Source organism: Alligator mississippiensis, chromosome 5, assembly GCF_030867095.1.
Source record: "Alligator mississippiensis isolate rAllMis1 chromosome 5, rAllMis1, whole genome shotgun sequence".
Lineage (NCBI taxonomy): Eukaryota > Metazoa > Chordata > Crocodylia > Alligatoridae > Alligator > Alligator mississippiensis.
Window position 1 is genome coordinate 186357789 of NC_081828.1, and position 21502 is coordinate 186379290.

Here is a 21502-nt window from a genome sequence, read left to right on the forward strand (position 1 = left end):
AACAAGTGTCTTAGTTAAATTACAGCTAATGGTATGTCTACAGGTATATATGTACCTAAGCTAGTTTTTAACTAGCTAGCTCAGAAGCTGATAGCACTATAGCTGAAGCAGCATGGAGCTTACCATGGCCTAGACACCTAAGAAGGTGGGTAAATACTTGGGTGGTTTGTTAGTGGTCTAGCCACTGCAGGCCCAAACTACTGATACCCAGGCTCACCCAGTTATTCATCTTGAGGTCACAGCTGGCTTTTCTTCTCAGACCCTCTAAGCCCGGGGGATTTCTTTGCTCTTATAAAAGGTATCAACCAAAGCAATCTTTGAATTATAACTTATAGCACTTTCCTGGAGCTGTAGGTTTACACCCACTCTGGGTGAGGATATCCCTAGATCTCTTGCTTCCTAAAGTGAGTGCCCTAACCACTAGACTATTGGGCTATACTGTGGGAAGGCCTCCCTTCTTTGTAGTTTGAGATGCTACAAGGCACATGCTGGGAACAAAAAAAACCTGTTCCCTCAGCACAGACTCTAAATTTGATACTGGGAAATTCCGGTATCAAAAAATATCCTGCTGGGAAAAACAGGTACAGGGCACACTCCTGGAATGTGTCTTGAGGCTGGGTCCTCCAGAGAGATGCTCTAGGATGTGGACAGATTGTCTGTAGGCCTGCCGCATGCCCCTGCTGCTCCAGCATGCTGCCTCAGTGCGCTGGGGCAAACAGGAGTGGGGCAAGGTTGCAGCAGCTGCTCGGACACAGGCTCCATCCAAGGTAAGTATGGGCGTGGGGGTGGGGAGGACTGTGGGGTTGTGGGGACTGCTCATGAGGGGTGAGTCCCCCGCACAGCCCCCCTGCAGTAGCAGTGGCAGCAGCAGCGGTGCTTGTGGCCAGTCTTGGCAAAGACCCCCAGCTGCATGGTGCCACCTGAGACCAGGGGCTATATATGGTGCAGGGCACTGGCCCAGCCCACTGGCATGTGCCTTCAGGCAGGTCCAGGCTGCTTTTGCTGTCACACGGGGCTCCTGGCACTGCATGCAAAAGCTGCATGCTCTTGGGCCAGGTTGGGTCCTGCCTCCATGTGCCCCACGTGCTGTTGGGCCAGGCTGGCTCTATGCAGGCAGGACCAGACCTGGCCTGATAGCATGTGGCTTCTGTGTGTAGTGCTGGGAGCCCCGCATGGCAGCAGAAGCAACCTGGCTCTGTTTGAGAGTATGTGCCAGTGGCCAGGCCAGCACCATGTGCAGCTCCCAGTCTCAGGTGGTGCTGCATGCTGCCGGGGCTGTGGCTGCAGCAGGCCATGAGTGCCCCAAAGGCCACTGCTGCGTTGGGGGGGGTGGGACTGTGTGCTGTGCAGAAGGGGACTCACCCCTCCCAAGCAGTCCCTTCCACCCTCACAGTCCCCCCACACCCAAAAATTACCTTCACAAGCCCCACATCTCCCCAAACCTCACATACTCTGTGCACACTCCTACACCCCTTCCCCCCAAACCCCACATCCCCACCACAAAGCTCACACCCAGGCAGGGTGCCCAGCTTCCAGGCAGGATGGAATCTGCTGGTGGGAGCCATGGCCTTGCCCCATGCCCACACCAGTGCTGGGACATGTGGCCCCAGCTTGGGGGGCTCCTGGGGCCAGGAACCACTTGCAGGGTGTGATGGGCTTGGGGTAGGGGTGGAGATGACAGCAGGAGTGAGCGAGAGAGAGCATCCTCTGTAGGAGAAGCTGCCAGAGCCAGGCTTAGAGCCACCCTGCCCCACTAGAGTAACCTGTGCAGGGGGAGGTTGGCCTGGAAGGGAAGGGGTTTGCCCAGTCAATGGCTTTCCAGGAACGCCAGGAATTGCTGGGACGAGGGCACAGGTGCAGGGAGCAGAACAGCAAGGGCTGGCACTGCTCAGAGCCACAAAGCAGTGGGTGGGACAGCTATAGCTGGACTTATGTCTTGGTGCTGGGATGGAGCTGCTACTAGGAGAGAGCTAGCTGGACGGGGGGGCATGCAGGGGCTGCAGGTCAGGAGTGAGGGGCACAGCCCCAGCATATCAGTGCTGCTCAGCTCCCCACATCCTGATGAGCAAAGTGGCCAGGAACAACTCTGATTTTTTCTATGATAAAAAGCCAAAAGCAAATGCCAAAGTTTATAGATATTTAGAATTCATTTTATTATGATGATAGAGGCACTGGTAGGCTTCCAAATTGCTTTACAATTGTAAACATATTAATAAAACATTGTCCAACTGATCTCTCTCTCTATATATATAGTGGCATTTCTTTTTAATTGCAGAAGAACACAGATTTTGGGTAATTTAATGAGAGAATTTGGGTTTTTATATCAGAGAATTTGCTATTTTTAAACAGGGAACACCAGGATCTTTGTTAGTGAAGCAAGTGGCAGGACCTGGGCAGAGAAACCTGCCCAGGGCCAGCACTGGGGACCCAGCTGGAGGGCAGATGAGGTGGCTGACCTCCTGGACATTTGTGGCCAGGAGGACATACTTCAACAGTTCAGAACAGGTCACCGCAAGGAGCACATCTTCTGGGTGATAGCTGCCTAGATGGCAGAGTGGGGACACCAGAAGACATGACAGCAGTGCCACCTGAAGGTCAACTGTGCAGCCATAGCCCACTGGCAGCTGGCTCAGAGGTGTAGGAGGCTCTGCTGCAGTGCCCATACCATAGTCCATGCAGCTGTGCTGTCCCCATCCAGGTCTGGCAGGTATGCAGCCATGGGGGCTGCAGGTCCAAGGGAAGCAGATGCTGTCACTGGTGGCAGCAGTTTACAGCTAGGCAGCAGCCCCCACTGCCAGACTACTGCAGTGGGTAGAGGGTGCAGGGACCACTCTAGGTTAGGGCTACTTCAGCAGTGCAGGAGGCACAAGGGGCTAGTGTCCCCAGATACTAAGTGGCTGGGCCTCAGAAGTTCCTGTCTATTTGTAACATTCAAATACCGTGCGCCCTAAGGCCCACTCAGCTAATGAGTAGCCCCTATTGTAGGGGGGCTAATGGGTAAATACTACAACAAAATACTTGGGACAGTTAATGAAAAAAACCAGGATAGGAGTGTCATGTGGGTCAAAGGGCCAAAACGTGAAAATAAGTGCGCCTGAGGGGGATATCAAACAGAGCCCCCTGGGCCCCACCTACCAGTCCTCAAAGGCATCCAAGAAGCCGGTGGATGCCAACCACTGGTGCTCTGCCTGGAAATGTGCACAGACAAGTGAGAGTAAAGCAGCCCTGCAGTCTCCAGGCACCGTTCTGGCCAGAGCCTCCTTCCTGGTCAAGTACAGGGCCCACTTGGCGAGGGCCAGGAGGAGGTTGACCAGGAAGTCCTCGGACTTGGTGGGACTGCAGATGGGGTGACCAAAAATGAAAAGGTTGGGGGTGAAATTTAACTAGAACCTCAAGAGGAGGTTCTGGAGGTGGAGGGGCTGCAGCCTGGTGCACTTGAGGGTCATGTGTGCTAGGGTCTCCATCTGCCCGCAGAAAGGACAGGAGACCAGGGTGTCCATTAAGCTCACCACATACACACCTGTGGTGACAGCTCCATAGAGGAGCTGCCAGCTGAGGTCCCCAGTGGCTCGTGGGATGAGGGTGGAGTACAGACTCAGCCACTGGGGTGCCCCAGCCATGCCTTTGCCGAGCAGGTCCTGCCACTTGGTGTCTCGGTGGGACGCGAGGGAAGCATGATGGACAGTGCGGTGTATGAGCATGTAGAGGTGGTGATGGATGGTAGAAAAGTGGACCGGGTTGGTGTCCACCAGCCTGCTCCATTGGTGGAGTAGGGAATGCCATGAGGCCAGGCGAGGCACTGGCCCCATGACAAACTCTGGTGGGCTGGAGGACACAGGAGGGCAGGGACTGCCACCATGCAGGACCTGGTCAACAAAGGCACGGGCGTTGAGAGGACAGATTTCACCTCCTGGACCAGATGGCAGGTTGCTCGTGTCATGGGTAGACCCATGCACCAGGCCAGCAAAATGGGGTCCACCCACTCCTGCCTATTGTAGTCTAGGAGGTCTCTAATATGGGTGACACTAGGCAGAATCAACCTGTCGCAACTGGGTGCCTCTGCTGTCAGCACCTCCAGCTGGGGGTTTCAGAGGAGGGGCTGGACAATCAGGGCGGCACCCTGGGCAACTGTTGCAGGGGAACTGGAAGCAGAGACTAGCCTCCAGGCCTGGAGGAGGTCCTGATAGAAATCTGGCAGCGCTTGCAGGTCCTGCAGGGAGAAGCCCACAGGCCGAGGAGCTGCCAGTCATATCAGAGCCCTCAGAAGTGGCAGAGGAAAGTGCGGCCCAGGTGGCCCTATGCTGCATAGCTACTGACACCATATAGCAGTTACTGCAGGGCCTGAAGGCAGAATGCCAGGACCTGGCTGTGCAGGCAAACCAGGCTCTGGCCACTCTCCCGCAAGGGGAGGCTCCGTACCTCTGCAGCAACCCAGTGCAATTCCAGCCAGAAAAACTCCAGCGTCCATCTCTGGAGTCCCACCAGGTCCCGCCAGGTCCCGCCAGGACCTCAGGGGGCACAGGCAGGGTGTGTAAGCAGTGCTAGAGCATGGATAGGGTCAGCTGGCTCAGCACCACCACTCTCCCATGCAGGGAGAGACATCTCAGGAGCCCTGTCCATGCCCGGAGCCTCTCCACCACCCTTGTCTCCAGCTGTTGCCAGTTCTCTGGTGGGGAGGGGTCTGTGGGGGGACAGGTAGACCTCCAAGTAGAGCAGCAGATCCCACGGAGTGCGGGTGGGAGTGAGCCCACCTGCCACCATCACCTACTGCCAAGCGAAAGCTCTTGGCCCAGTTGACCCAGGCAGAGGAGGCCGCTGAGTACAATGCCCAGCAGGCCTCCACCTGTGCCAGGTCACCCAAGTCCTGGACCATGAAGAGTATGTCATCAGCATATGCTGACAGGGCCAGCCGCACCTATGGCTCCCAGAGCATCAACCCTGCCACCCGCTTCCTCAGGAGAATGAGGAAGGGCTCCAGGGCCAAGGCGTACAACTGGCCTCACAGTGGGCAGCCTTTACACACCCCTCTTCTGAACGGGACGGGCTCCGTCAAGGTTAGGTTGAGCTTGACTCTGCAGAGGCATAAAGTACCTGGAGACCCTGCACAAAGCGGGGCCCAAAGCCAAAGGCCCACAGCGTGCCTGTGAGGTACCCACGATCCATTCTGTCAAATACTTTCTCCTGGTCCAGGGATAGGAGGGCAAAAGACAGGCCCTCCCGGTGCACTAACTCCAGGAGGTCCCGAACCAGGTACAGGTTGTTGCTGATGGAACACCCAGGCACTGTGAATGTCTGGTCAGAATGGGTCACGTTCATCAGCATGGCCCACAGACACAGGAAGATGGCCTTCACTGCCACCTTGTAGTCCGTGCAGAGGAGGGACATGGGATGCCAATTCCTCAGGTCATGGGGATCCCCCTTCTTTGGCAGGAGGGTCAGCATGGCCCTCTGGCACGACAGGGGGAGTTCCCCACTTCCCTCAGATTTGGCCCAGACTGCAGGAAGGTCCAGGCTGAGGATGTCCCAGAAGGCCTGGTAGAATTCTGCGGTCAGCCCGGCACCTTGTTGCCAGGCATCAGGTGAAAGGTAGCCAAAAACTCAGTCAGAGTGAGAGGACCTTCCAGTCAGTCCCAGTCATCCATGCTGACCTGCAGAAGTCCCTCCCACAGGGTCTTACAGGCTTTGGCATCAGTTGGATCCAGGGAGAAGATCTCTTCAGAGAAGGCCTGTGCACACTTGCGCATCTCACCTAGATCCATGACGGGGGTGCCGTCAACTGCCAGAAGGCAGGTGATGTACTTCTTGGCCCCCCACCTCCTCTCCAGGGCATAGAAGTGGGAGCCGCGGTCCATCCCCCGAGGGAACTGGATGCACAAGCGGGCAAACGTACCATGGGCAGGGTGGTTGTCCAGAGCATGAAGCTCTTCCTGCCTCTCCCGACACTCTCCGCAGAGGGATGGGTTGGTTGTCAGTGGCCAGGCACCTCTCTAGCTCCAGCACTTCCCCCTCAAGCTGCTCCTGGACCACCTCCCTCTGCCGGGTGTGCCCCTGAGTGTAGACGAGGCAAGAAAGCCAGATGCGCACCTTCCTCACATCTGAACATCTCTGATCTGAAGGGAAAGCTGCCTGTTGCTCCCTTCAGGCCAGCCAGAACTCCTGGAAGGCCTCCCTGAAGCCCACATCCTCCAGCAGACTGACATTGAAATGGTGAAGGCAGAGGGATCAGTAGGGTGACAGGCATGCCAAACATCCACTAGGGAGTAGTCTGTCAGGATCTCCCCGAGTATGCCCATGGTGGCCTGGTTCTGCTCCTGCACCACCAGTCTCGCACATCTAGGGTGACGTTAAAGTCCCCACCAAGGACCGGGCACTTGCGAGGGTTGAGGGTGCTGATGTATGTGGCTGCCTGGCAGAAAAAAATCCACCAACTCCAGGTCCCTTGCAGGGGTGTACACATTCAGGACCAGCCCCTGCACCTGGACCCAGAGATGCAGCAGGCGGCCCAGCACCACCTCAACATCCTGGAGAACCTCCGACTGCAGGTCTGGGGAGAACAGGGTAGCCACCCTGCAAGATGTGGCTAAGAGGGGACTAAAAAGACCCTGCCTCCTCACTCCAGCTGCCAATTAGGCTCATCAGCTGGAGTCATCAAGGTCTCTGGTAAGAATACCACAGGGTCCCCTCCCTTCTGAAGGAAGGAGAGCGCCCGGCATCTCCAGAGACCCTTCCTGTAGCCATGGATGTTGAAGATCTCAATCTTAAATGACCTCAGGGCTGGGGGGTGGGTGGGGGGGTGGAGTACATGGTTCAGCAGGGGCCTTGCACATCTCATAGCCTGGTATGGGGTCTGCTGGCTTGTGCAGTGCCCTGCTGTTAGTATAGAGGGTGTCTACAGAACAGTGGGCCTGCCTATAGATCCAGGCGTTGCAGCTTTTGGGCCCCTTCCCTTCCTCCACCAGCACTCTCATGAGGACGCTGTCAAAATCTCCCCAGCAGTCCAAGGCAAGCTGTACCTTGCTGGCAGACCAGCAGGTGTAGTCATGGTCAAGAAATGCAAGTAGCTGGGGACCGGTGGGACCAAAATGTCTGCAGGCTGTAAGGAGCCTGTTGGTTCTCAGGCGTCCTCCTTTGGGTACTGGGGCACCACCTGAATCCCCCGGTTTGCTAAGACCTCAGACTCTGGTTGGGATTGGGAGAGCTTCACCGCCCCTTGGGACAGGGGTGGGGGTGAGGCTCCTTCACAAGATGGTGGGGTAGAGCTGGAGCCCTAGGGGGTCTGTGAAGGGTCCCCAACAAGATCGACCTGTTGATTAGGGGACCCCACCATGACTTCCTCTGTTGCAGGACTAAGGGGCTGGCTGGAAGTGAGGTTTTTCTGGGAGGGGGAGGGAAGAGACCTGATAGGCACTGGGTTGGTCTCAGCATCTGCCTTGGGGTCCTGGGAAAGGGCACCTCCTCCCTCAGGACTCACCGGGATGAGCCCCAGGGCCTCTGTATCCCCCAGATCAGAGGAAGGCAGCTCCACTGCTGGGTCTTCCTTTGGGTAGGCCTCAGCCTCAGCACCTGTAGTCTCAGGGGGTAGGCCCTGGTCAGCAGAATTAGGGTCTTCCTTCATGGGCACCTGTTTGGGACTGTCTAGCAACCCCGAAACTTCCTCCACAGGGATCACCCATTTGATCTTTCCTAGGGGTGGGGTGTCAGGCATAGCTGGGGAAGCCCCCAGAGGCTGGGCCACTCATTCCCCCTGGGTGGTGGTCTTGGGATGGGGAGAGGAGTCCTCCACATCAGAGGGCTCCATCTGTGCCTGGGTCTTCCTCTTGCCTTTGCGCCCGGAGGGGACCTGTACCCACTCAGCCATGCGGTGGTCCTCAGGTGGACAGGCTCCAGTAGAAGAAGGTGAGGGTTTGGGGGTGAGGCAGCTCTGACGAGGGCATGACTAAGGGCAGGGGGGTCCTGCTCCCTCTCTCCCCTTGGTGCTGCTGCCCTCCCCAAGACTCCGTCAAACTTGGTTGGGAGGTGGGGTCCCTTGAGCTCACGGTGCGGCTTGTAGGTGTGACTGGGGTACCAAGGGGGCCTGAAGGGGGGGGTGCTGGTGGTATGGGCACCCCTCTTGGCAATGGGATCCACAGATGCCCTTCCTGCCTGGCCTATGGAGCACTGATGATGCAAGTGCCCTGGGGTATGGCACCGGAAGTACCACAGGTCCCCCATTGTATAGAAAATTCTTACCAGGGCCCCCTGATAAGGAACTGCCAGGCACCCCTCAGCCTCCAGCTGTGCTCCCACCACCAGCTGGATCATAACCTGGTGACAGAAAGAGTGCATGTGGCAGAGGCCAGGGTCTTGGCACCCAAGCAAGGGGGCCACCACTGGGGAGATAACTCTCCCCAGGGTTTGGAGCTGAGGGATCAGGGCCCAATTGGGGATATAGGGAGGGATGGAGCTGAGGACCACCCTGGTTCCCAGCTCTTCTAGAGGCTTGAGGGGGATGTATTCGCCCTCCACCATGAGCCCCCTCTCCACCACCTTGTGTGGTGGCCTCCAATGCAAGGAAAAAGATCCCCTTACCATGAAAGTGGGAGGCTACCATGATCTTGGAGGTCCCCACTACCTAAGCCAGGGCCTGCACCCAGGTCTCAAAGTGCAGGTTCTCCCGCTTGGGCAGTTGGCATTACATCCTGTGCCTGCGGGTGAGTGCCAGAAAGGGGGCCCCACCGCCTAAGCTGGAAGGGCCGGTGATGGAGGGTCCAGGCCCCCCAGCTGCAGATCTCCTTGCAGCTGCCTATGCATAGCTGTGGTTCCCCCCCAGAAAGGCCCATATTTGTGGGGCTGGGGCTAGGGCCAGGGCCAGGCTGAGTGGGTGTGCTGGCTGGTGTAGCACACCTGGTCTCCTCAGGTGCTGGTGGTCTATGCTTGAGGGCAGGGCCCTTGCCCTTCCCACCATCAGCTGTGGAGGAGGCTGAAGAGGAGCCCTTCCCACTGCCCTTGCCCCTGGTCCCTGATGATGGGAGAGGGGGCTAGGGAACCCCTCTGGGGGTGGGATCTGGCCATGGGAAACCCCCTGGCCCTGTTGGTTCCCTATCTGAGTCCTGCCTGCCCCTGTGACAGAGGTTGCAGGCTTCTCCACCCCCAGAGGAGGTTGGTCAGACTCTACCTCCAGGGTGGAGGCTGCAGGGGCATGCATCCCCTTGGGGGCTGGCTGGGATGTGCCCCCATAGTTGGGGATGCAGGAAGCTCTATGTGGGCATCTGCCCCCAGAAGGTTCCTGCCCTGGCACTATTTCACATGAGGGCAGGGAAGACAATAAAGAAAAAAATATCCAGTGGGGCTTGTGAATCTAGTAGGGGCAGGCTCGGGTTTTGGGGGAGAAGAGGGATAGAGAGGAAGGGGGATGAAGCTTCACTGGAGCTACAGCCCCACAGGAAAAAAAATGGGAGGGCTGTGCTTTGAGAATGTGGGGGGAGGTGGAAGACACAAGGGCTGGGGAAACTCAAGCTGGCTTACTCAGCCACACACCAAACACCAGGGCAGAGGCAATGGACCAAAGGATTTACAACACAAGAGCAAGAACAGACAGAGAAGGCTGCTGAGGCAGATGTAAAAGATGGCTGGAGCAGTAGAGGGGCTTTGTTTATTGAAGATCTGTCCAGGAGCCCCTCAGGCCTTCAGTCAGGCATAGGCAGGAAGACAAAGCAGGATCAGATGCAGTGAGGTAGCTCTGGGGGCAGGGCAGGAGCAGTCAGCCAATTAGGGAGTAATCCCAGTGCAGGTGTGGTGTCACCTGGTGCAGCAGGGAATCTCCTCCTGAGAGGGGGCAGCAGCAGAACAACAGCATTAACAGCAGCAGCAGTGATAGTAGGAGCCGTCCAGTTCAGCCATTCAGGGTGTGCTTCTGGTGGAAGTGGAGGTGAAGGTGGGGGTTGGCCTGCCAGGGCAGCTGGAGCAGGCAAGATACCTTTAGGCTCCAGCAGTGATGGTGTGGGAGGGGTCTACAGGCAGCGCAAGCTCCCTCCCCAGGCTGTTCCCCAATTGTGGCTTGGCAGCAGGCTGGAACAGGGGTGCAGAAGCTGGGGTGCGGTGGGCCCCTTCCAGAGGGGGGGCAGCAGCAGCAGCCCAAGGCAGGAAGGGGTGTGGCCATCTTACTCCCAAAAGCTCTGAGACCAAGCTAGCAGCTAGCAGTAGCCAGAAGCAGGGAAGGACCATCTTCTCCCCAGAAGCTCCTGGAAACCAAGCTTGCAGCAACCAGCAACAGCAACATCTGCAGCAGCCTGGGACAGAAAGAGGCATGGTCAGCTTCCAAAGGCTCTTCCCCCAGAAGCTCCTGAGAGCAAGTAGCCTTGAGCTGCTCACCAGGGCAGCTTGTTGTACTGCTGGGGCCAGCACAGGCGCTGGCCCCAGCCTGTAGCTCCCCTTGGCTGAAGGTCTGGGAGAAGCCATGCAGGGTCAGTTTGCCCCAAGTGGGACAATTTGCCCCTCACCAAAGTGTATGTCTAGACATGTGTGCTGAGGCACAAATCTCTAGCACATATTTGTGCCACTGCTATCTGAGCTGCTGCAAGCACATGTGCCTGCATGTGTGGATATTTCGTTCCTTAGGGACAAGCAGCAGTGGTGCACCTTGCACTGCTGCTACTTGTCCCGGGGGAACGCCCATGCCATGCGTGCTTTGGCGTGTGGCAAGTTGCCCCAGGTGGGGTAGGGGAGGCTGGGGCCAGCACTGGGCTGGCCCCAGCAGCCTTACCTGGAGTCCTGGGGGGTTCCCGGGCCTGCAGTCATGGCGATTCTGCCATGCAGAGCCTGGCTGGCAGCTGCAGAGTGGCCCCAGGTAGCCCGGCTCCGCTTTTCAGCAGTGTGCACTGGCCAAGACTGCGTTGCACCAGTTTTTTTCCCCTACAGTTTGTTTTGTTTTTTTTTTTTTGACCCCTGGGTATCCAGGGGTCAAAAAAACCTGCAGAAAAAAATGCCCAGTGCAGCACTCGCTTGTGCAGTATGCCATGCAGTGCGAAGAACACTGGACTGTATGGTATGTGGCACTGCAGACATGTTTGCAGCACCACATACCGCACAACCGTGCGTGTCTGGATGTGCCCAGGGTGATTATATTTGGCTACAGGGCAAAATAAAATCTGAAACGGTGTTTAAGTGCCAAAATATGCAGTTAGGTGGTTGCACATATGCCATTTAGGCATGTAAAGTAAAGTAGAATTTATCCCTGGTCTCCTGTTGACAGTGCTTGTGTTAAGCAAATGGCAACAATAATTAAGTCTATTATATGTAGTCTTTATCATGCTTTTAACAATACCCACCTATTTTACATTTGAGATTCTGTGTTGTCAACAGAAAATTAGAAAATGATGGCTTTATGAAACAAATCAAAGATTATTTTTAGTGCAATAAAAATACTTAATCTCTGCAAAAGTGTTTCAAGAAGTTGGCATTTCATGTTTGTCATCCAAGTCTTTGCAATGATTAGTGGGTTTGATAACTTGTTAAAAAAAGCATTTTCAATTAAATATTGATGGCATTTTTGGATGCTTTTTGTAAATCAATATGGTGTCATAGAGGGGCCAGCAACCTTTTGCTGGCACAGGCTGGAGCTTGTGATCTGGATGTCACTGTAAGGTGACATGTCTCCATCTTTCTCTGCTTGCTCCCCACCATCTGAGTCACCAGCTGCCAGATACCTGGCCCCTCTGCAGCAAGGATAAACTCAGATGCTGTGGAGCAGCAGAGCGGAGTGCTGTGGACGGGTGGGCAGCATAGCAGAGTTCTATGACGCTGATTCCCTGTGCTGGATCGGGTATCTGTGGGCTGGATCAGACTTCTTTACAGGCTGAATCTGGACCACAGACTTTGGGTTGCCAATTTTATGTTCTGTGCCCATCACCATTCCACTATGAGCCTTTCCAGCTCAGTAAATTTCTTACGTTTAGGGATTCACATTAAGTAGCCTCATTAGGTTTTTACTTAGTTTTTCATTTTGGGAAGCAGCTCTATTTATATGTTCTGTTGATTTAACCAGACAAAAAGCTTCATATTTATATTTTTCATTGTAGGTGATGTCAAGAAATTATTAAGAGAGCTAGATGTCACAAATTCACTCATAGCTCGGTTGGTGCCAGAAGGTAACTTGCAATGACACTTCTTTGTACAAAAATACTGTCAGAAGTAATTTCTTGTTGCCATTTGATCAGGCAATTTAATAGAAAGCTTCCTTGTAAGTTATGATTTGTCATAACACATTTTAGATAAGTGATTGACCTTGTGCTTTTATAGACACAGCTCAGTTATTCACGAGTAGTATGGCATGTTATGTAGATTAAATAGCAGATTTATAGAAAAGTCAGATAAGATTAACAGCAAATGTTATTGACTTTCAAATAATATTTTAAACGGTTGGATGAATGAACATGTACCATGTTATATAAAATCTAACTGAACTACTTTATTTTCACCCTGTAGAAGATGTTATCATCCATGAATTTGCTAGTCTTTGTCTAGCACATATGGCAGTTGAATATACCAGTAAAGTACAAATATTTGAGCAAGGTGGGTTAGAACCACTTATCAGACTGCTAAGTAGCCCTGATCCTGACGTTAAGAAGAACTCAGCTGAATGCATCTATCACTTGGTTCAGGTAAAACATTATTTTAAATTTCTCTATAGAGATTGATCTTTTTTTTTCTTGTAATAAATAGACTTAATTGATTTATTTAAAGAACTTAAAACTCAAAGCACATAATTCTTATTCTAGCTACAGTTTTCCATTAAAATAACTTTGTTGACCTTGGTGCAGTTTTTTCTTGATTTACAGAAGTGTGAGATCTCTGTCAAACCCCAAAATGTTAAAAAAAAATGCAAATCCCTTTTCTAATTTGAAAGATTTTAGCTGAAAATTGAGGGTTATAGAACATTCTTCCTAAGCTCTGAACAAAACTGCACAGATGAAGTAATTAAAATGTGTGTCTTGCCTGGTTCTGGCCAACAAGCTCTCACAGTTAGGGATTGAACTTCTTTCCAACTGTAGGTAAATAATGTTGGCACCTACTTTCTGGAATTGGAAGGAAAGTATTATCACTGGCTACTTGGTCACAATCACCACTAATGTCACCCATATGCTGCTTAGCAAAAGAATGGTGTATTTGTATAGTAGTTCTTTTCAGAGGCTTAAGTGAATCAGTTCAATAATGAATTGAATTCATGAAGCTATCTTTTTTGGGGCATCAGAGCATGTCTTTATTCTGAATCACATTTTGCTGTTTCTCTTCTCTTGCTATCTGGTTGGCTTTGTTGTAGGGTATATCAGGATAACTGCACCTGGTGCTTGCTTAAAATGATAAGGAAAAATCACATGCTGCGCATGTGCAATGTGCTGTTTTAACCAATTGTAACTTCTTTGTTTCTTAACCATGTTTAATATTATTTAGCATGGAATCTCATCAAGCAATATGTGAATGTGTGTGTGCACACATATATATATACACATACAAAATCATAAATATAAACAATCCGTTTTAAGTTTTCAAAGCATGGAAAAGAGATGAAATGGGGCAGATACCTTGAAGTGTAAAAAAACCTCTATTTTCACATTTAAAATAATTTAAAATGATCAAACTAAATTTTATCATACTTTCCCAAAAATTCACACACGAGTTGTAATGAACACAAGTGTTTTCAGCTTATTTTACCTGCTTTACATGCTAACAATAAGTTCTTAGAATGAGTCTATCGTCAGCCATAATGGGGCAGTATAATGAATAATTTAGTTACAAAATTGTTTGAATTTTTTTTAGCATTGTTTTGGAATATTTTATTCCATATCCACTCTTAGCCAAAATGGAAAAAATCTTTAGAGCTCCACGTTCCAAAGCATTAACTCATTATATGTTTGAAACTATAGTTTCTCTGTTTTTTTCTGAAGAGACAGGAACCAGTGTGCTGTTTTGTTTCTGTTTCACTTACATTGTTACAAATTCATATTTTACTACAGGATTTTCAAAGTCGTGCTGCAGTTCGTGAGCTAAATGTGATTCCTCCTTTGCTGGAACTGCTGAAATCTGAATATCCAGTTATTCAGCTATTAGCACTCAAAACACTGGGTGTAATTAGCAATGATAAAGAAACCAGGATAATACTGAGAGAAAATCAAGGATTAGATCATCTTTTTAAGATACTAGAAACTAAGGTATACTTTACTAGAAATATTCATTCAACTATAAAATAATCATGAAAAAGTGGGTGTCAAATATTTTCTATCCAAACTTCACCCACAGAAAATTCCAGCTAAGAGAAAGAAACATCATTGTCTAAAATCTGTAACTGAGGGAAATAATATATTTTTTAAACAAGTTCTAGTAGCATGTTTTATTGTATTGCTCTATTTGATGCTATCAGGGAGATGACAAGTTTAGAGAATAAATCAACTTCAGAGGATTGTATCTTTATGCTATCTCTGTGAAAAGGCAAACAAAATATTTTTTTTTCTCTGCACTTCCTGGGCACGTCCACACATGCAAGCACGTGCTCTTGCAGCAGCACAAATAGAAGCTGTGCAAATTTGAGCTGGGGCTTTTTGCTTCAGCACACGTGCTCAGACATGCACGTTGGTGTGGAGCAAATTGTGCCACTTGGGGCAAAATAACCCTGCCTGGCTCCTCCCACACCTTCAGCCAGGGGGAGCTAGAGCCCAGGGCCAGCACCTGTGCTCAGGGCTACTAGCTCTCAGGAGCTTCTGGGGCCCAGCCAGTTGGTACCTGGGGACACTACCCCTTGTGCCAGTTCTACTGCTGAAGCGGCCGTGAGAGTTCCCTGCACACTCTACCCACTGCAGCAGTCTGGCAGTGGGGGCTGCTGCCTGGCTGTGACCTGCTGTGCACCTGCCAGACTCAGATAGGAACTGCAGAGCCAGTAGAGGTGTCTGCCCCTCTGGGCCAGCTGCCAGTGGACTGTGGTTGCAGGGTTGGCCTCTGTATGGCACTACTGCCATGTGTGCCCCCTGCCCAGCCATCTGGGCAGCTATTGCCCGGAAGATGTTCCGGGTGTGGTGGCCTGCTTTGAACTGTCAAAGCATGTCCTCCTGGCCCCATTTGGCCAGGAGGTCAGCTACAGCCAGCTGGGTCCAAGGTGCCAGCTCTGAGCAGTCAGGGTGCTGCCACTGGCCTCCCTAGCAGGAATTCTGGTGTTCTCTGTTGGAAAACTGAAAAATCCCTGATTAAAAAAAAATCCCAAAGTCACTCTGTAAAATACCCCCAAATCCATGTTCCTCCACAAGTAAAACAAAAGACCACTATACTGAGAAAGAGAGAGAGCAAGACAGAGACAGCGATCAGTTGGACAATGTTTTATTGATATAGCTACAGTGGTAAAGCAATTCTCTTCTCATAATAATAAAGTGAACTCTAAATACAGGTTTCATGGATTCATGAATACACGTTTTGCTGCACAAGGAGATGACCCCACACAAGGGGTTCAGCCCCCCAACAGGGGGTTTAGTCCCCAAACAAGGGGTTTGCCCCCCCAACAGGGTTTTCAACCCCCAAACAAGTGGTACCACCCCCAAACAAGGGGTTTGGCCCCCAACAGTGGATTCAGCCCCAAACACCTCCTAACGGGGGGTTCAGCCCCCACACAAGGGGTACACCCCCAATGGGGGCCAAATGGCCCCCACAGGGGCTACCACCCCCCTTCAAGGCCCACATGCCCCCCCAACTGCTTCCCCCCTGGCCCTATCCCGCACCAGTTGCTGCAGCCCTCCCAATTGGCTGCCCCACCCAGCCCCAGCCCCCAACTTGCACCCTCAGTCCCCCATGGCTAACCCCACAACACCAGGTACTATCACAAAACCCAGAAAAAAACAAAAAAAAATGGGGAAAAAAAGCCTCTGCTTACCTGAGAAGAAGGGGGGGGGGCTCCAGGGCCTCCCAGAAGAGCCTCCCTGGGCAGCACAGGATAGCAGGGGGTGGCTGGGGCTGCTGGGGCTGTCACCCTGCCTGGCACTGTGCGGGCAGGGCCCCAGTCAGCAGACAGCAGCTCCAACTGCTGGTAAGTGCCGGGGTTTTGTTTGTTTGTTTTTTAGCTATAGGGTGGGGGGGACAGGGGTGGGGGGGTTTAGGGGGATGGGGCTGCCCAGGGCAGGGGTCGGGCATCTCGGGTGGGGGCTGGCGGGGGCAGGGCCAGCTGCAACAGGAAGAGGGGATCTCGGGGGGCTGGCAGGGGGAGGGGCAAGTAGCGGCAGGGTCAGGGGGTCTCGGGGGCTGGCAGGGGGAGGGGCCAGCCCTGGCAGGGGTCGGGGGTCTCGGGGGGGCTGGCAGGGGGAGTGGCCAGCCTCATCAGGGGGAGGGGGCCTTGGGGGGGGGACTGGCAGGGGGAGGGGCCAGCCGTGGCAGTGGTCAGGGGTCTTGGGGGGCTGGCAGGGGGAGGGGCCAGCCCCAGCAGGGGGAGGGGCCAGCCCCGGCATGGGTCGGGGGGGGCTGGGGGAGTGGGCAGGGCCGTTGGGGATCCCCCCCATGGTCCCCTCCCCCCTCCTCTAGCCCCCCCGACCCCTTACTCACTGGCACCGGAGACCTTACTCACCAGGGCGAGGGGCCAACAATAGAGACACCCTGTCAGAGATGCAATGGAGGACCCAGCCTCCAGTTGCTTTGCTTTTTTAAACTTTGGGTTTTTTAGACCCCTGGATATCCTAGGGTCTAATTTTCTCCACACACTGCAACTTTGCAGCACGGGGAATGTTTTTTTGTTCTTGCATGTGCCTGTTGCCTTGCTTCAAAGGGGTTTGTGGCAGGGCAAGAGGCATGCGCGTGCTTGTGTGGACGCTCCCTCTGTGTGTAACCAGAATAATACTAATATGACTAAGGAGACCTGTTTTTTGCTTGGCCATATTGAATGCAGTGCATGGAATCAGTGGAACTATTCATGGAGTAAGGTGACAGGCAACTTTTATGTAGCAGAGTCAGACCCAGAAGTAGCAGAAGCCTAGGTAACTTTTGTTACTGCTGCTGAGAGCTGAAATATTAGTCAGTGGTGCTGATGACAATATGAGAGTGATGAATCTAATAAAGGTTTCTTTTATTAACCATCAGCTGGGAGACACCCAGATTTTGTTTTGTATTTTAGCTTTTTGACTTTTGTGCATTTCAGTATTTCAGATAAAATAAGATTACGTAGAGTGATAGTTGACAAAGCATTTTTGTTACAGCTATATAGGAGGTGAACGGGGGTATTGCAAAAGTTTGTTATTTCTGGTTTCAGCACTTTAGTTTCAGTAACATTGTTTTAAAAATACATCGTTGGCAATTTTAAGATATATATTTTTAAAATGTTAAAAATACTAGAAGAATTCATATAATAAAATTCTATGTGAAGTTTTCCAAAAAGATCCGTTTTTGTCTTGAATTTTATATTGTGCCCACTGCTGGTTCCCAGTTCCAAAGCTGTCATTTCCCTAATTCAGTTTAAATTCCAATGATTCCAGTTTCTTTTCCTAACATGGATTATTTCTGTGTAATTTGGGTTATATCACTCAATCATCTCCTACCTCAGTTTTAGCCATCTGTGAATGAGTATAACAATTTGAGCATAACCTTGCCTCATGTGAATGCCATAAAACTTAATAAAATGGAAAGACTTTTGAAATTCTAAGATGGCAGGTTTTCTACAAGTGCCAAAATTGATTGAAGTCAATGGGAACTTCTCAGTTTTCTTCATAATTATAGGTAGATTTGGCTACAACCATATACACGTTTTGAAGATTATAACAATATTTTAAAAGACGTATAGCAAAATTCTTTTGGTACTATGATATGCAGTAGTGAATTATGATAATTATCTGGAAGGTAGAACAGTTAGATAAGTTTTAATCCTTATTAGAAGACTATTTTTTTTCTTATTAGGAATTTAATGATCTACATGTGGAAGCTCTTGCAGTGGTGGCAAATTGTCTTGAAGATGTGGACACTATGCAACTGATTCAGCAGACAGGGGGTCTTAAAAAGCTACTTTCATTTGCAGAAACCTCTACCATACCTGATATTCAGAAGAATGCAGCCAAAGCAATTTCTAAAGCGGCCTATGATTGTATGTCATTCTTAAAGTTCTATTGATTTTTTTAGTAGAAATCTGTTGGGATAAATATTCATGTAGGCTCAGAATAACTTGCCTGCTTAAGAGTAGTGATTGTGCTGGGAAAAATATGTCCAAAATGACTTGCAGTTACACAGATCTTAGTAATCAGAAAGCAATCAGGTACGTAAACCTCTAAGATTTTGCCTTGATTCATGTTTAATGTATTAGTGCAAACTACACCCTCTATTCCCCATGGGGAAGTAGCCTGCAAAAATGTAGACCTTTATTTCTACTTTGTGATTTTAGATAACTGACATCTCATTGGTAGTGATTTTTTTTTTACCAAATAGCAATAATTGTGCTAATTTTCCTCTCAGTTTCATCATTATTGACAATCCTCACAGTCAAGAATGATTGGCTGATAAGCCAAATCTGAGATTGACAGGTTCTTCTGCAACTCTGTCACTTGTTTCCATATAGGGTGGGTAGCTCTGGATTCTTGATTCAGTCCATGTCATGCTGTTTCTGTTGCTCCTGCTTTTCCATCTTCTGTTGTTGTGAGGTTTCACTGTACTGAGATCCTTGTAGCAGGCTCTTCCTCTATTTGGCTCAGTCCTGGGTGATAGTTTCCCATGAGTTAATATTGATGTTGCATTTTTTTCAAGTTGGCCTTCAGCACATCTATTTAGTGCTTTCTCTACCCTCTTCTTGAGTATACTGAGGTGGGACAATAAAGCTTGCTCCAGGAGTCTGGAATCAGACATCTGGATAATGTGGTTGGCCTAGTGATAGATCCATTACTCAGAACCACCACTTGTATACCATCATGGAGCAGGAAAAGAATGATGATGAATTTTGGTGGGCATCCTTACTTCAGAACAATCCTCCACAGTACTTCTCGGTTGACAAGAGTCGAAGGCTTTCATAAGGTCAAAGAAGGCCATGTTGAGAGGTTTATGTTGTTCCTGGCATTTTTCCTGTAGCTGGCAAGCAGTGAAGATCATATTAGTTGTGCCTTTTGATGCCCTAAACCCACTGAGATTCTGGGAGTAGCTCCTCAGCAAGTGGAAGGACATGGTTCAGGAGAGTTCTTGTAATGATCTTTTCTATGGTGGGTAGCATGGTGATCCCTCTGTAATTTCCAGTTGGATCTGTCTCCCTTCTTGAAGATTGTTATGATCATGGTGTCCCTATGATCATCTAGGATCTCTCATCATTTTGGATCCTTAAAATGAGGGCATAGAGCTGTGATGCAAGTTCTGCTCTGTGCTGCTTGAAATTTTCCATCAGCTCCAAATGCCTTGTCATTCTTCATCTGCTTGATGGCTTTCCTCACCTTGTCAAGGCTTAGAGGGATTCTGAGATTGTCTCTGACTGAGTGTTGTAGGGTAGAATTGAGAGCACTCTCATCAACAACAGAGTCTTGATTGAGAAGGTCTTCAAAATGCTCCTTCCGACTGGCATTGATGGCTCCCCTTTCTTGGTCAGGTCTTCTCCATCCTTAGGTTCCAAAAGGGGTTGGTCCCCGAGTACTTGGACTGTAGATGGTTTTGGTAGCACTAAAGCAACCATGCATGTCATGGATGTCAGCAAGATGTTGAATCTCCTTTGCTGTGTCTTCCAACCATCTGTTCTTCATATCATGGCTTCATATACTTTGTACTTCTACCTTGGCTTCTTGGAGATTACATTTCTTTTCTTGGAGTTAGTATCATTTTGCCAAGCACAAAAGGCCTTGTGCTTGTGGTCAGTCAGCTCTTAGGTCTCCCAAACATTCTCATCCAACCACTTACATTAAGCTACCGAGCAATACAAAATGGAGTTTCTTAAGGCAGTGAAAAACTCAAGAAAATACATAGTATTAAAAGCAATAGGCAAAAGTCTTATTTTCATATTATTTACCTAATATCAAGCTGGTATTTATGCTATTTGCATAGCACAATGATGTAGTCAATCAAGTGCCAATGCTTAGATTTTGGGTGTTGCCATGATGTCTTGTACCAGTTTTTCTGGCAGAACAGGGTGTTGGTGATAGTGAGTCCATGTTCTGCACATTTGGTCAAGAGGAGGATGTGATTGGAATTGACCTTTCCAAATTTTTCCTTGCCAATCATTCCATTCCAGAGGTTTGAGCTCTTACTTTAACATTGAAATCATAGGATTTGGCATAGAATTCGTCCTTGGTTTCATTGTTGGTGTCTAGAGTCAGGGCATATGCACTGATGACAGTGGTATATTGGCTCCCAGCCAGTTTGAGATAATGAATCATGAGGTGCTCATTAATTCCAATAGGGAACTCATTGAGTTGGTTTATGAGTTCATTCTTAATGGCAAAGTCAGCTCCTTGAAGTCGGTGTTCTCCTTCCTGTTGACTCTATTCATCCAAGTGCTAGACCTTCTTGTAACTGCTGTCCTCATGCCAGTTCATGACTAGGAGCTCCAGGCTTCACAGTCCTACTCCCATTGTCACTAGCTGGTCGCTGAAGGGCTTGAAAAATGTGCTAAAGTCATTTTCGTGGAAGATGCCTGAGCGTCATTTCTTCTATCATGGACAAGTTGTTGCACATCAGGTTTCATGTGGTTCTTGAAAGAATGGGACCTTGATCCAATGGCAAGGAGGCCAAGACAATTGGAGTTCCCATTCCGCTGCAGCCTTTGTCCACCTTTGTAGCCATTGAGATTCTAACATCATCTTCTGCCTGCTCTGCTGTTGAGGACTTGTAGACCAAGGGCTGGGGTCTGGACAGACTTATTATAGGATGCTGACAGATGTGCAGCTCCCTGGTCTAACTTATGGCACTTCACAGAAAGCACTGTTAGACTGACCTTCCCAACCCAACAAATGTTTGCTCTTGGGTCTGGAGGTTGGGGGATTAAGCTCTGCTTTGGAGCTGATCCAGCTGAGGAACTGCATGCCTGCAGCTTCTCTCCCCTACCCCCATCTCCCCCCTCCCAGCTCCAGTGCTGTATGCACAATGGGAGGGGGAGAGAAAGGGGAGGGGGGGGAGCTGAGGCTGGGGTTTGTCCAGCCTGTGCTGGAGTGAGGGCAGGTGGATTGGAGGCCTCCCAAGGCAGTGGATTGGAGCACCAGATGCAGACAGAAGGTCACCCAAGCAGACAGAAGGTAATGAAGTCATTCCACTTGCAGTACTTCCATCTGAACCCTCATATAATGAGGGTAAATTTGTCATGTGATAGGGGACTTTAACACTCTCTGCAGCTGTGCACTTTTGACAGAGCTCTGCAGTTGTGCATTTCTGACAGAACGCTTTCAAGGGGTCAGTCACACAACAAATGTAACTTCTGTCTGAGCCTGTAGTGGCAACCTGTATTCACCATGTCACAGCACTGTCAGAGGATATATGTGGCTTTTCAGAAGGGAAAGCACTGCCATCTGTTCTCTCCACCACAACCTGGTGTTGCTGCTGATGTTTGGTC

General features: G+C 50.4%; 1 protein-coding gene across 9 annotated transcripts in view; it reads left to right on the top strand.

The window, feature by feature from the left end:
* ARMC3 (armadillo repeat containing 3) overlaps nt 1-21502 on the top strand; it is a 143341-nt gene that overhangs the window by 51255 nt on the left and 70584 nt on the right. For 6 of the 9 annotated variants that reach the window (XR_009462671.1, XM_014608959.3, XM_019497709.2 and 3 more), the window contains 4 exons: nt 12057-12125; nt 12463-12638; nt 13992-14186; nt 17893-18076. Coding sequence is in view for 8 of the 9 variants with exons in the window: in XM_014608959.3 (XP_014464445.1) it covers nt 12057-12125; nt 12463-12638; nt 13992-14186; nt 17893-18076 (624 nt within the window). In the remaining variant the exon portion in view is untranslated. Of the gene's footprint in view, nt 1-9788; nt 9885-10051; nt 10289-12056; nt 12126-12462; nt 12639-13991; nt 14187-17892; nt 18077-21502 lie in introns of those variants that run through there. The other 3 variants (XM_059729075.1, XM_059729074.1, XM_019497735.2) reach the window with 3 other exon arrangements.